Genomic DNA, 13464 nt, shown 5'->3' with positions numbered 1-13464 from the left:
TAAAAAATAGCCAGGCTCATGACTCATGCTCAACGGATAGAGGAGCAGAAGGTTAAGCAGAGGGAGAAGCAGAATAAGAGAGCTAGGACAGGTAGCTTTAATTTTAGTCAGCCTAAGTCAAAGGGAGGCAATCGCTCTTAGATTTATCATAAGTCACTAGTTCCATATCCTTTTTCAGCCAGTGCTTCAGTTGCTAAGTTTAGAGAGGATAACAAAGATAGAGCGCTAAGCTCTAAGTCCCAGGGCAGTGTTAGCAGTGCCCACACCTATTCTCTTTGCCAAACTTATGACAAACACCATTAGGGTATTAGCAGAGCTATCAATGGTATTTATTTCGGATGTGGCAAGCCAGGCTATAGAGTCAGAGACTGTCCTCAGCCAAATCCTCAAGGTCAACAAAATCGCTCCTCAGCTCAGTCCGGTCACCCAAATCAGCAGGGTGCCATCTCCAGTGCTACTAGTGGGCAATGACTAAATTGTTTATATGCTCTCTAGTCCTAGAAAGATCTAAAAAGTTCTCCTGATGTGGTTACGGGTATGTTACAGATCTTTCATGTGCATATTTACGCTTTGCTAGATCCAGGAGCTTCTTCGTATTTTGTCACTCCTTATATAGCAAGCAATTTTAGAATCAGTCTCAAAATCATAGTAGAGCCCTTTTTAGTCTTTACCCCAGTGGGTAAAACCATCATAGCCCGGCGGGTATACAGGGAATACCCGATTATGATATTTCATAAAGTCACTTCAGCAGACTTAGAAGAATTAGAGATAACTGATTTAGACGTCATTCTCGGTATAAATTGGCTTCATTCCTGCTATGCCATAATTGACTGCAAAAATAGAATAGTCCAATTTTAGTTCCCAAATGAACCCGTCCTTGAGTGGAAGGGTAGTGTATCTGCTTTCAAGGTTCAGCTTGTTTCCTACCTTCAAGCAAGGAAAATGATATCTAAAGGATGTGTGTATCATCTTGTTCGAGTTAAAGACACTAGTTTCAAAACTCTCAGCCTTGAATCAGTTATAGTTGTAGGTGAATACTCAGATATCTTTCCCGAAGATCTTTCAAAAATTTCTCCTGAAAGGGAAATAGACTTCACCATTGATCTTCTACCAAATACTCAGCCTATATCTATTCTTCCATAGAAAATGGCACCAACAAAACTCAGAGAACTGAAAGAATAATTGAAGGATCTCTTAGATAAGGGATTCATCAGGCCCAGCATTTCCCCGTAGGGCACTCCAGTATTATTCGTGCACAAGAAAGATGGTTCTCTTAGGATGTGAGTAGACTACCATCAACTCAATAAGGTCATGGTCAAGAACAAGTATCCTCTTCCCAGAATTGATGACTTGTTTGACAAACTTTAGGGTGTCAGTTATTTTTCTAAGACAGACCTCAGATCCAGCTATCATCAACTCAGAGTTAGAGAATGTGACATTTCGAAAATAGTTTTTCATACTTGGTATAGTCACTTTAAATTCCTAGTCATGTCATTTGGTCTTACGAATGCCCCAGCCTATTTCATAGACTTGATGAACCGTGTATTCAAGCAGTACTTAGATAGGTTCATCATAGTCTTAATAGATGATATCTTGGTTTATTCCCACAATGAACGCGATCATGTAGACCATCTCAGAACAGTAATTCAGACTCTCAGAAATAATTAGTTGTTTTTCAAATTCAGTAAGTGCAAATTTTCACTAAGGTCAGTAGTATTCCTTGGTCACATTATTTTCGGTGATAGCATTAGAGTAGATCCTCAAAAGAATATAGCAATAAGAAATTAGCCTCACTCTATCTCTCTATCAGATATCAGGAGTTTCTTGGGATTGGCCAACTATTACAGATGGTTTGTTGAGAGATTTTCTTCTATTGCATCCCCTATGTCCAGATTGACTCAAAAAAAAGTCAAGTTTCAGTGGTCAGATCTTTGTGAGAAGAGTTTTTAGGAGTTGAAGACTCGACTCACCTCAGCTCTAGTCTTAGCTCTCCCAAATATTTTAGATGGGTTTGTAGTGTATTGTGATGCATCCAGAGTGGGTCTAGGTTGTGTCCTCATGAAGCATGGTAAGGTCATAGACTACGCCTCCATACAGCTTAAATCCCATGAGAGGAACTATCCTACTCATGATCTTGAGTTAGCAGTCGTAGTCTTTGCCTTGAATATTTGGAGGCATTATCTCTACGGAGTTCATGTAGATGTCTTCACAGACTATAAGAGTGTTTAGTATGTGTTTTATCAGAAAGATCTCAATTTTTATCAGAGAAGGTGGTTAGAGCTCTTGAAAGATTATAACATGAGTGCTCTTTATCATCCAGGCAAGGCCAACATAGTGGTCGGCACTCTTAGTAGACTATTCATGGGTAGTGTTTCTCATGTTGAGGACAGTAAGAAGAAGTTAGCTCAGAAAGTCCATCAGCTTGCCAGACTAGGCGTTCACTTAGTCGATACAGATAAGGGTGATATATGGGTTCAGAGTAGCTCAGAATCATCCCAGTTTCTGAGGTGAAAGAAAAGTAAGATAGAGATCTCAGCCTTGTCAAGTTGAAAGAGTCAATTGAGGATCAGAAAATAGAGGTTTTCTTCCAAGGGGGAGATAGTATTCTTCGTTGTCAGGGTCGTCTCTGTGTTCCAGGTGTAGATGACTTAAGGCAGCAAATTCTTGCAGAAGCACATAGTGCACGCTACTATATTCATCCAGGGTCCACAAAAATGTACCGCAATTTGCGAGAAATCTATTGGTGGAGTGGGATGAAGAGAGATATTACAGAGTTTGTAGCTAAGTACTCTACATATTAGCAGGTTAAGACAGAGCATCAGAAGCCTAGTGTGTCCATACAGGAGTTCAGTATTCCTACTTAGAAGTGGAAAGTTGTGAACATGGACTTCGTAATGGGTTTAACTCGAACTCGTCATCAGCATGATTTAGTCTGGGTCATTGTAGACAAAATGACCAAATCAGCTCATTTTTTTCCAGTTCATACCTTTTATTCAGCCGATGATTATGCGAAACTCTACATCAAGGAGTTGGTAATATTGCACGGTGTTCCGTTGTCCATTATCTCAGACAGAGGTACCTAGTTCACCTCTCATTTTTAGAAGCATTCCAAAAGGGTCTTGGTACCCAAGTTCATCTTAGTCAGCCTTTCATCCTCAAACAAATGGTCAAGCAAAAATGACCATTCAAACTTTAGAAGATATGCTAAGGGCATGTGTAATTGATTTCAAAGGAAGTTGGGATGACCACTTGTCTTTGATTGAGTTTGCATACAATAATAGCTATCATTCCAGTATTTAGATGGCACTATTTGAAGCTCTCTACAGTAGGAGATGTAGATCTCTAATTGGTTGGTTCAAAGTTAGTAAGCCCTGAGTCTTAGGTCTTGACTTGGTATTTGATTCCTTAGAACAAGTCAAGTTGATTAGAGAAAAACTCTGGGCTGCTCAGAGTCGACAGAAGTCTTATGTAGGTGTTCGTAGAAAAGATCTCGAGTTTGAGATTGGTGATCATGTATATCTAAAAATCTCTCCCATGAAGGGAGTGAAGAGATTCGGTAAGAAGGGAAAGCTCAATCCCTGATATGTCAGTCCCTTTAAGATTCTCAGTCGCTTTGGCAAGGTAGCCTATGAGCTTAAATTGCCTTCAGATCTATCCTCAGTTCATCCAGTCTTTCATATCTCTTTGCTCAAGAAGTGTATAGGTGACCCATCATTTGTAGTCCCTATTTAGAGCATTGGTGTTCAGAATACTCTCTTTTATGAAGAGATTCCAGTCGAAATCTTAGACTATCAGACTCGTAGATTGAGAAACAAAGAAGTCCCTCTAGTTAAAGTTCTTTGGTGAAATCAGTCCGTCGAGGAAGCTACTTGGAAATCAGAGGCAGACATGCGTACCAAGTATCCTCACCTTTTCTTCGCCAACTCAGATCAAGCTCAAGGTAACAGTTCTCCTTAATCTTACTCAATTTCATGTTCAGTGTTCATCACAAACTTGGTATGCAGTTTCATACTTATGTTCCCATTATAAACTTGGTGTCAAGTACCATTGCATATTCAGTCATGCACTCATGTATTAGTTCAGTTATATAATTATGCATCAGACATGCATTCTCATTGTGAGTAACTTAGTTCTTCAGAACACCCAGTCATGCATTCATGAATCAGTTACACTTGCATCAAATATGCATGTTCAGTATTATATGTTCATCTTTTCAGTCATGTCAGTCATGAGATCATATTCCAGTTATTCAAGTTCAGTATGTACGTCAGTTATCTTTTCTTCCTTCTTAGTCAGTCTCATTTGAGGACAAATGTTCTCAAGGGGGAGATATTGTAATACCCCATACTTTTTCCTAGCTAATTTCATCTCAAGAATGTCTAGTATTACCTTCTAAATTGAATGATAGTTATTCCAAGAGGAATTCACAAGATTTTCCCTTTTTGTCATGTGGGAAATTCAATAAACTTTCCATCGATATAAGATTCACCCAAATCTGATAACCGGGTCAGAAGTTATGACTATTTCAAGTTCCCATCGTAAAACAATGCTATATTAGTCAGTGGCAAGCCACGCCACAAGAGGAAATGGCATTTGGCAAATTCAAGTAGGGGTCCGCGATAATGGTGCATCATGTAGGGCCTAAATTCAGAATTGTCCTTTTCCAGTGTCTTAGCATGATTTCCTTCGCGTCACGCAAAAGTTCCAGGTCGCGAGAGAAGGGTAACACGATGGCTCCGCATCGTACCATCCCTCAGTTTCCCAATTGTCAAATTCCAGTGACATGGAGCGATAGCACCGCATCGCTCCAGGGGTTCAGTTTGGAAAAAATTTACAGAAATTAAATGACGTGTCCAGGGTTAAAAGGGTCAACTTTCCAACCCTATTTAAGCCCTTTAACATGTGATTCAACCACTTTTCACCCAAAATATACTAGTTTTCCTCAAGTTTCTCTCAATAACAAGCTAGGGTTTTCATATAAGATCTAATTCCAAGAAATTTTCACCGTAAATCTTCACGAAATCACGAACTAAGGTATGCATAGTGTTCATTCATGGACTCCTTTTGTCCATGAAGTTCAACAATCCCTTTTTCAACTTCAAGTTACGAATTTTCTTTATGATTTCATGATTGGGCTGTTCTTGTTCATGTTGATAAATGAGAAATTGAATTCTACTCCATGTTAGGTGATAATTTCTATGTGGGTTTAATTATTATAGATATAGATTCATGCAAACCTATGACTAAACCCTTGAATGATGAAATTCGAATGTGACTATGATGATTAATTGTTGTACAATGATGTTTATATGTACCATGCCTACAATATGTTTGATTTAATGCCTAAATGAAGGAAAAGTGCCTAACTAGCATGTTGTCATGAAATCCCCATGTATATATAAGCTTATGCCTATCACATGTTTGATAAAATGCTTCAGTAAATACATTATGGTTATTATTATGTATTTAAGCAAGTCATGCTTTGTCAGTTTCCTTCTATCGAGTCCTGGGGGTACTTGTACCCGAAATTTTAGTTGTGTGCCTAGAGCCATGTCATATTTTCACGATACTCTCAGTCAAGCTACGATCCTTAGACTTCAGACAATCTTATGACTCAGGAAATCTCCATGATCTTATGAACTCAGTCAGTTGTCAGATATCAGTAGTATTCCGTCAGTCGACGGAATTCAGTTAACTCAATCCATGTTCAGTTCAGTAAATCATGTTCAGTGTCTATTCAGATAGGAGAAAAAATTAGCACCGAGTGAACCCAAAGATGGGTACTCACTTGTTATATGAGGGTGTCATTCTTAGAAGCAATCCTTGTGTTCCAAAACTATGTAGCCAGCATAGGTTGAGACATCATAACCTGCTATATGAGGGTAGATAAGGTGGCTTAACCTGTTATATGAGGGTTCCCACCGTTCTCACTAGAGTTACCTGTTATGTGAGGGTTACTCACATGTTGTCCTTACTAGTGACGCGGTATTGACACCCTTCCAATCAGGGCACAGATTGGATCTCAGCTCAGCTATTATAGCACATACGGGTCATGTCAGTTAGATAACTACTTTCCACAGTTTCAGTATCAGTCTCAGTAAAAGAACTCAGATAGTTCATCAGAAGTCAGGACTGTCAGATACAGTTAACTCAGATATAGTATGAAACTCAGATAGTTCCATCAGATTCAGAACTGTCAGATACAGTCACTCATGTTATCAGTTATTAGAATTCAGTCATTAGTCATGTTAGTCATCAACATACTCATGTTATCACGATTTCAGATATAGTTACTATATATACATGCATGTATTCTCACGTTCATAGTTAGTTAGCCAGTATTGTTCATGCATATGAACCCCATGCATTCAGCCTACCTCACATGCATACCAGTATATTTAAAGTACTAACGCACTTGTGCTATGATGTCTTATAACATAGGTTCAAAGACACGAGCTCCAAAGCATCAGTAGATTCCAGATATCAGCAGTCAGAGTTAGCAGTGAGTCCTCATCCTTCGAGGACATGATTATTTCTCTATTATCTCATTAATCAGTTTATTAGTTGGAGTTATTTAAGGACATATCCCATTAACTCCTTCCTCAGATAGTTTAGTCAGTTAGAGGCTTTCTAGAATATCATGTTTCAGACTTCAGTATGTTCAGTTTTATTTTGGTATTCTATTGCCCCACACAGATGTTATATCATTTAGATGATGTTCAGTATTGAACTTTATGGCCATTCAGTGCATGTTTCCACATTATTATGTTATATTATGCAGTGTATAGGTACAGATATCAGTCATGGATTAGCTTGTGGTCCTTCGGGGTCATGAGCACCGTGTAGTATTCCGAGTACCAGATTCAGGGCGTTACAAAACATAAGGTAAACACCAATCCTCATGAAAAATAAAATCATTCACCTAGATTCATACTTGTACTATTATATCATCGTAAAGGAGATAAGTAATTTGTAAGGAAAGTTACTGGGGCATCCAAGATTGTAAATCTTAGTGTCTTTGTTATAAATGTGCTATTCCTACTTCAATTGTTTTTTCCTGCACAGAAAATTACAAGCAAAAAATAAATAAGCACAGTCTAACCTTACAAGAAAATAAATAAATAAAAAAACAAATAATAAGGATACCTTCGCCGTCTCCTTTTCATTTATATTCATGATACAGGCCATATACCTAACAGACAAAAACAAAAAAATAAAACAAGCTCTTTTTTCCCCTTTTTGATTTGGTAATTTGAAAGGCACGAGAAGCTACGAAGCTATAAAACAACAGATATACAAGACAAAATGAAGTCCATAAACAGAAGTTCTTCATGTGAGATCCCATAGAACCGATAATTTTACATCAAATCCTTGGTATAGTCCAGTCAATATTGACAAGAGAAAATAAAATCTTACAATGTTTTTTTATCAATAATATTCAAGTATCTTAGATTACACTTACTGGCGTGACACCTGTTCAGGCATTAAAAAGTGCCAAAGAACAAGTTGAACACTTTAAACAACAAAAAGTTTACCAACTCTCTCTACTCTTATCCTTTGCTTTTTTCTTATACTTCAGGATAGTCCGATCATCAACTTGACCACTACCTTGAATCTACTGCTAATGAAGGTGCTTCTTACATTGATGGTGAAAGATTGTAACATTTTAATTAATATGGAATGTGAAATATTCGAAAAATGTGTAACAATCAGTCCTTATTGAGATTGTTTCTCTAATAAATGTGTGTATTATCTAAATTTTTTCACCAAAAGAATGAGTAAAAAATTTCGAAAAAATGAGAAAAAATATGAATGCCAATGCTAGTCTCTTAGACATGCTACATCAGCATGGTCTTGATTCTCCTTTATATAGTTTTGTGCCACGTATATGCCACGTAGGCAATAAGGTTGTCAAAAATACAGTTTTAATTAGTCCAGAGGGTAATAGGTCCCTCCTAAAGTTCAAGTGTGTCTCAATCTTTTCGCGTATAGTTCAAGGTGGTAATAGAGTATTGTCTCTCTCTCTCTCTATATTGATACTCAAAAATACTATTGATTTTCAATTATTAATTCACCTTCCTTATTTAAACATAATTAAAAATACTATTGATTTTCAATTATTTATTCACCTTCGATGAACTAACCAAATATGAACTTTAATACTAACAAAATACTACTTTAGTAGTTATTTATTGATCAAATTTGTGAGTCCTTTTTTAACAATAATTTAATAAAAATAGGTAGGCTATTTTGACAAGAATTTTACTTAAAATAGAAAACAAATTAAGTAAATTTTATTTTTTAATGTTAGCATCCAAGTAATTGTATGAATCTTTGTCTCTTTATTTTTCTATTTAATTTGTATTTGTATTTTCTTTGCACTTTAAAATTCTTTTTATCAACTATTGGCTGTTTATTGCTTTTAAATGTTGGTTTGATTGCCTAATTATGTGATTTTTTACATGTGATTTATCATATTTTGAGATTCTATCCTTAATTTTTGAGATTCTATCATAATTTATGTTTGATAGGTTGTGACCTCGCCTAGAAGAATGTGGTAAGGATAAAAGTTTCAATTCAAATTCTAAGCTTCAAAAGAACACAGATAATTGAGGTATAACTTCTATCAATTTAATTAACATATGATTTATTATTTTCAAAAGTTATATGATATATCTACATTTATTATTTAGGAGAAAATAATTCTCGCAATAATTTTTTTGATCGATCATATGTGGGCCAATTGATTAGTCACAAAGAAATTGAGGTTAAAGTTTTTAATATGCATCATGATGTTGCCATAAGTGTATCAGTAAATATTTACATTTAATTATGTACGTTTTTTAATTAAAGATATATACAATATTGATTTTGAGTAATTGAAGAAAGTAAAAAGTTTGTCCATGTACGATCATTAGCCGTAGCAAGATAAAGGAGTGATGTTGGACAAAATCGAAAGATAATAATATATTCTTACAAAGTATTTTTTTATTTGTATTTTCTTAATTTTATGACTTTTTTTCTCCCTTTTTGTTATATTTTATATTTTGAATATTAGTCTCAACCCTAAATTGGATCGTAGATTACTAATAATATTTATTTTTTAATTTAATGTGATTTCTTCTTTGATGAGCAAAAAGTTTTTAATTAATTAAATTTTTTATTTTATGTATAGTTTTATTGATTAAGATGAAACATTTTTAGTGTCAAAAATTATATTTTTTAAATAGATATAATATTTATTACAACTCAATTGTTATTTTTAATAATTTTATTTCTTTGTATATAATTATATTTATCAACACTAGACACGTTCACTTGATTAGTAATAAATAAATGCATGGCTATGTTTTTCCTTTTTTAAATAAATTCCACACTTAAATGGTGAGAGTATGACTTTTCTCGAGTTTGTTAATTTTCGTTTCTTTTTTAAATTGCTCTTTTTGGTTCATGAGACAGGTGTTTATGGCGATGGGTCTCCTTCAGTACGGCTGCTCTGTTCCCCTCGCATGGGCTTTTCGCTCTCGCACTTTTACGAACGTTACAGTAAACTCACTCAAGAAGGCTTCTCAAATGGAGTCGCGTCTCCTCCTTGGCTTGTCTGAGGAACAACTTCAGCAACTTGCCCTCGACTTTGGTCAGGTTTGTTCATTTGTTACCATAAAGTTAAAACATTAACAAGTAGTAATGTAATTAATTACTCTGTTTACTGTGCATAGAAAAGTTTTAGAGGTAAACAACTGTATCATTTCCTCTACAAGAGGAAGGTCAAGGAAATTGAGGAATTTAGTCAGCGTGAGTTTTTCTTTCTGTTATATTTTTCTTACTTTTGGGAATTTATCTATAATTCTGTTTATTTTATACTTATGCTTGCTCTGTCATTTTGTAATTACTATTTGTTTGCTGTTAATTGGATAGTGCCGTTGGCATTCAGGAACGATTTACAGGAAGCAGGATGGAGGGTTGGGAGGTCCCCAATTCATAAAGCAGTCACTGCAGCTGATGGGACCATCAAGGTTAACATTGTTGAATGCTTATAGTTTTGTCATGCTGTTTGTTAGTATAGTGCTATGGATAATTTTTAGGTAATTCCCTTTCTTGTGTGCTCAACTTTAGTTGGCTGCTTGGTTTTGTTGTAATTTCATTGAGTTTATATAAAAGATGGCCAGCTGAGCTTATCCCTAGATTGTCAATTTACCAATTGGCATGTGGCGTCTCCATTTGTATATGTCTGGTGCCTCCATTAACCATGGAGTGCTGGCCATTTGCAGTATGGAGATCCAAAAACGCAAAAAAAAAAAAAAAAAAGGGTAGAGGCATAGAGCTCATGGGACTTCAAGTGAAAAGCATGAATAAAAGCGCACATGTCTTCGGAGTAAAGTGTACATTTTCCAAAAACACAAGAAGTGCCAAATATATGTATATAACATCGAGTTGCTTCAAAGTTGCTAATTTCAGCATCCAGTATACAATAATGACCATATTAATTCTACTTAAAGAATTTCTATGATTATCATTAGAATGTAAATCGACTAAGATCACAAAAGATAACTTCAATCACAAAATTAATGAAGGGTGAGACTATGTACAATAGACCCTGATAACAGGAGCTTAGTGCATGGGGGTGCCCTTTTATATTTGGCTTGTCAACTATTATGAAAATCAAGTTGCAGTATTCGCAATATTGAATCATTATTCAATTACTTTAGTAATTGGACTAAGAGAGTAGAAGAAGGAAGCAATAGAGAACTCTGCAAAGAGAAGTAGCAATACTTAGTATATGGAAATTTACAAGTAACAGAAATTTTAAATTCAAATTCTAAGAATTGATCAGTTGTTGCTGAAGCAGTCTGCGCTTCAGTTTCACCCATGAGAGCCCCTGCTTTGCGTTGTTGTGTCCCTTCAAGCGCCGAAGTGATGATTTCTAATAACACTGGCTTTTCAACCTCCTTTTTTATCCATCAACAGAAATCAATTCTCTTGTCAATGGATTGCTGAATATGGTGAATGTCCTGCCATGTACCATCTAATGTTAAACTTGCTCTGCTGAGATACCCCATATTAACAACAACAACAACAAACCCAGTGTATTCCCACTTAGTGGGGTCTGGGGGGGTAAGATGTACGCAGTCCATACCTCTACCTCTGATGAAGTAGAAAGGCTGTTTCCGAAAGACCCCCGGCTCAAGTCACGAGATATCACACAAACACATAGTACAGCACAGAAGCAGATGACATAACATAGATACGGCACCCATAAGGAATATAAAACAGAGTAAAGCAGGAATGCAGGAATATAAAGCAGAGGAAAGCACACAGATTCGTAATAAACATGGAACACGGAACACGAAACACTGAATACGGAATCATAACAGGAATACACCCCCACCAATTAATTCCCTACACTAGCGACCCGAACTGGCCCTAATCCTCTGCCGTAATTCGCATCTTCCAGACCTTCCTATCTAGGGTCATGTCCTCGGTGAGCTGTAACTGTTCCATGTCCCGCCTAATCACCTCACCCCAGTACTTCTTCGGTCTACCCCTTCCCCGTCTAAAACCATCCAACGCTAGCCTCTCACACCTATGGACCGGGGCATCCATGCCCCTCCTCTTCACGTGTCCGAACCATCTCAATCGTGCTTCCCGCATCTTACACTCCACTGAAGTCACACCTTCTCCCGGATAGTCTCATTCCGAACTCTATCCCCTCGGGTCAGTCCACACATCCAGCGCAACATCCGCATTTCTGCCACCTTCATTTTTTGGATGTGGGAGTTCTTAACTGGCCAACACTCCGCTCCATACAGCAAGGCCGGACGGACTACCACCCTATAGAATTTGCCTTTAAGCTTGGGCGGCACCTTCTTATCACACAGCACCCCCGATGCGAGTTTCCACTTCATCCATCCCGCCCCAATACGGTGCGAGACATCCTCGTCAATCTCACCGTTACTCTGGATCACGGACCCGAGATACTTGAACTTATCCCTCTTCCCTACCTCCTGTGCTTCTAGCGTCACTCCTACCTCATTCTCCCGCCTCACGTCATTAAACTTACATTCCACATACTCTGTCTTGGTTCTGCTCACCCTGAACCCTTTAGACTCCAGAGTTTGCCTCCACAACTCTAATTTGTCATTCACACCCCCTCGAGTCTCATCTATCAGGACTACATCGTCTGCAAAAAGCATACATCACGGCACCTCCCCTTGGATACGCCGCGTCAACACATCCATTACTAACGCAAACAAAAAGGGACTAAGAGTAGATCCCTGATGCAATCCTGTCAGGACAGTGAAATGCTCTGAGTCTCCTCCCGCCGTCCTCACCTGGGTTTTCGCTCCCTCATACATATCCTTAATTACTCTGATATATGCCTGCGGTACTCCACTCACCTCCAAGCATCTCCAAAGCACTTCCCTGGGGACTTTGTCGTACGCCTTTTCCAGGTCGATGAACACCATGTGCAGATCCTTCTTCCTCTCCCTATACTGCTCCACCAACCTCCGTACCAGGTGGATTGCCTCCGTCGTCGAGCGGCCGGGCATAAATCCGAACTGGTTTTCCGAAATAGACACTATCCGTCTCAGCCTCACCTCGACCACTCTCTCCCATATCTTCATAGAGTGACTCAGTAACTTAATCCCCCTATAGTTATTGCAACACTGAATGTCCCCCTTATTCTTATAGAGGGGGATCATGGTACTCCACCTCCACGCCTCGGGCATCTTTGCCGTCCTGAAAATTTCATTGAACAATGCAGTCAACCACCTTACACCAGCCTCTCCAACGAACTTCCAAAACTCCACCGGTATCTCATCCGGCCCCGTCGCCCTACCCCTTCGCATCCTGCAGACTGCCTGTCTAACCTCGTCTACCTTAAAACGTCTACAATAGCTAAAATCCCGACACTCCCCTGAGTGCTCCAGTTTCCCTAACACAATAGCTCTGTCCCCCTCGTCATTCAAGAGCCTATGAAAGTACGACTGCCATCTCTTCTTTATGTGACCGTCCTCCACCAACACTCTACCGTCCTCCCCCTTAATGCACCTCACCTGATCGAGGTCACGACCCTTCCTCTCCCTAGCCTTAGCGAGTCGGAACAACTTTTTCTCCCCTCCTTTCCCCTGTAACCCTGCATACAAGCTCTCAAAAGCGGCCGTCTTAGCTGCCGTGACCGCTGACTTCGCCTCCTTCCTCGCTAGCTTGTACTCTTTCCTGTTTACCCGCTTCTCTTCTTCGTCCTTGCTTTCCACCAACTTAGCATACGCCTCTTTCTTGGTCTCCACTTTCTTCCCCACCTCTTCATTCCACCACCAATCCCCCCGATGATGTCCGGCCTGGCCCCTAGAAACACCCAACACCTCCCTTGCATTCTCCCTGATGCACGTTGCCGCCCTGTCCCACATATTATCCACGTCCCCCCTACACTCCCACACCCCCATTCCCGCCAACCTCTCC

At 38.5% G+C, this 13464-nt stretch overlaps 1 protein-coding gene and 1 pseudogene across 2 annotated transcripts in view; one reads left to right on the top strand and one right to left on the bottom strand.

Moving 5' to 3' along the window:
- Positions 1 to 7188, bottom strand: part of LOC107874214 — a 13161-nt pseudogene extending 5973 nt beyond the window's left edge.
- Positions 7189 to 9367: 2179 nt separating this feature from the next.
- LOC107873221 (probable dual-specificity RNA methyltransferase RlmN) overlaps positions 9368 to 13464 on the top strand; it is an 18651-nt gene continuing 14554 nt past the window's right edge. Inside the window, exons 1-3 of one of the 2 annotated variants that reach the window (XM_016719982.2) lie at positions 9368 to 9642; positions 9720 to 9795; positions 9919 to 10016. In XM_016719982.2, the coding sequence (XP_016575468.1) occupies positions 9451 to 9642; positions 9720 to 9795; positions 9919 to 10016 (366 nt within the window). In that variant the 5' untranslated portion in view covers positions 9368 to 9450. The remainder of the gene's footprint in view (positions 9643 to 9719; positions 9796 to 9918; positions 10017 to 13464) is intronic. The other variant, XR_007057092.1, reaches the window with a different exon arrangement.

This window comes from Capsicum annuum, chromosome 6, assembly GCF_002878395.1.
Source record: "Capsicum annuum cultivar UCD-10X-F1 chromosome 6, UCD10Xv1.1, whole genome shotgun sequence".
In the NCBI taxonomy this organism is placed as follows: Eukaryota; Viridiplantae; Streptophyta; class Magnoliopsida; order Solanales; family Solanaceae; genus Capsicum; species Capsicum annuum.
This window is presented reverse-complemented; position numbering and strand designations above follow the sequence as displayed.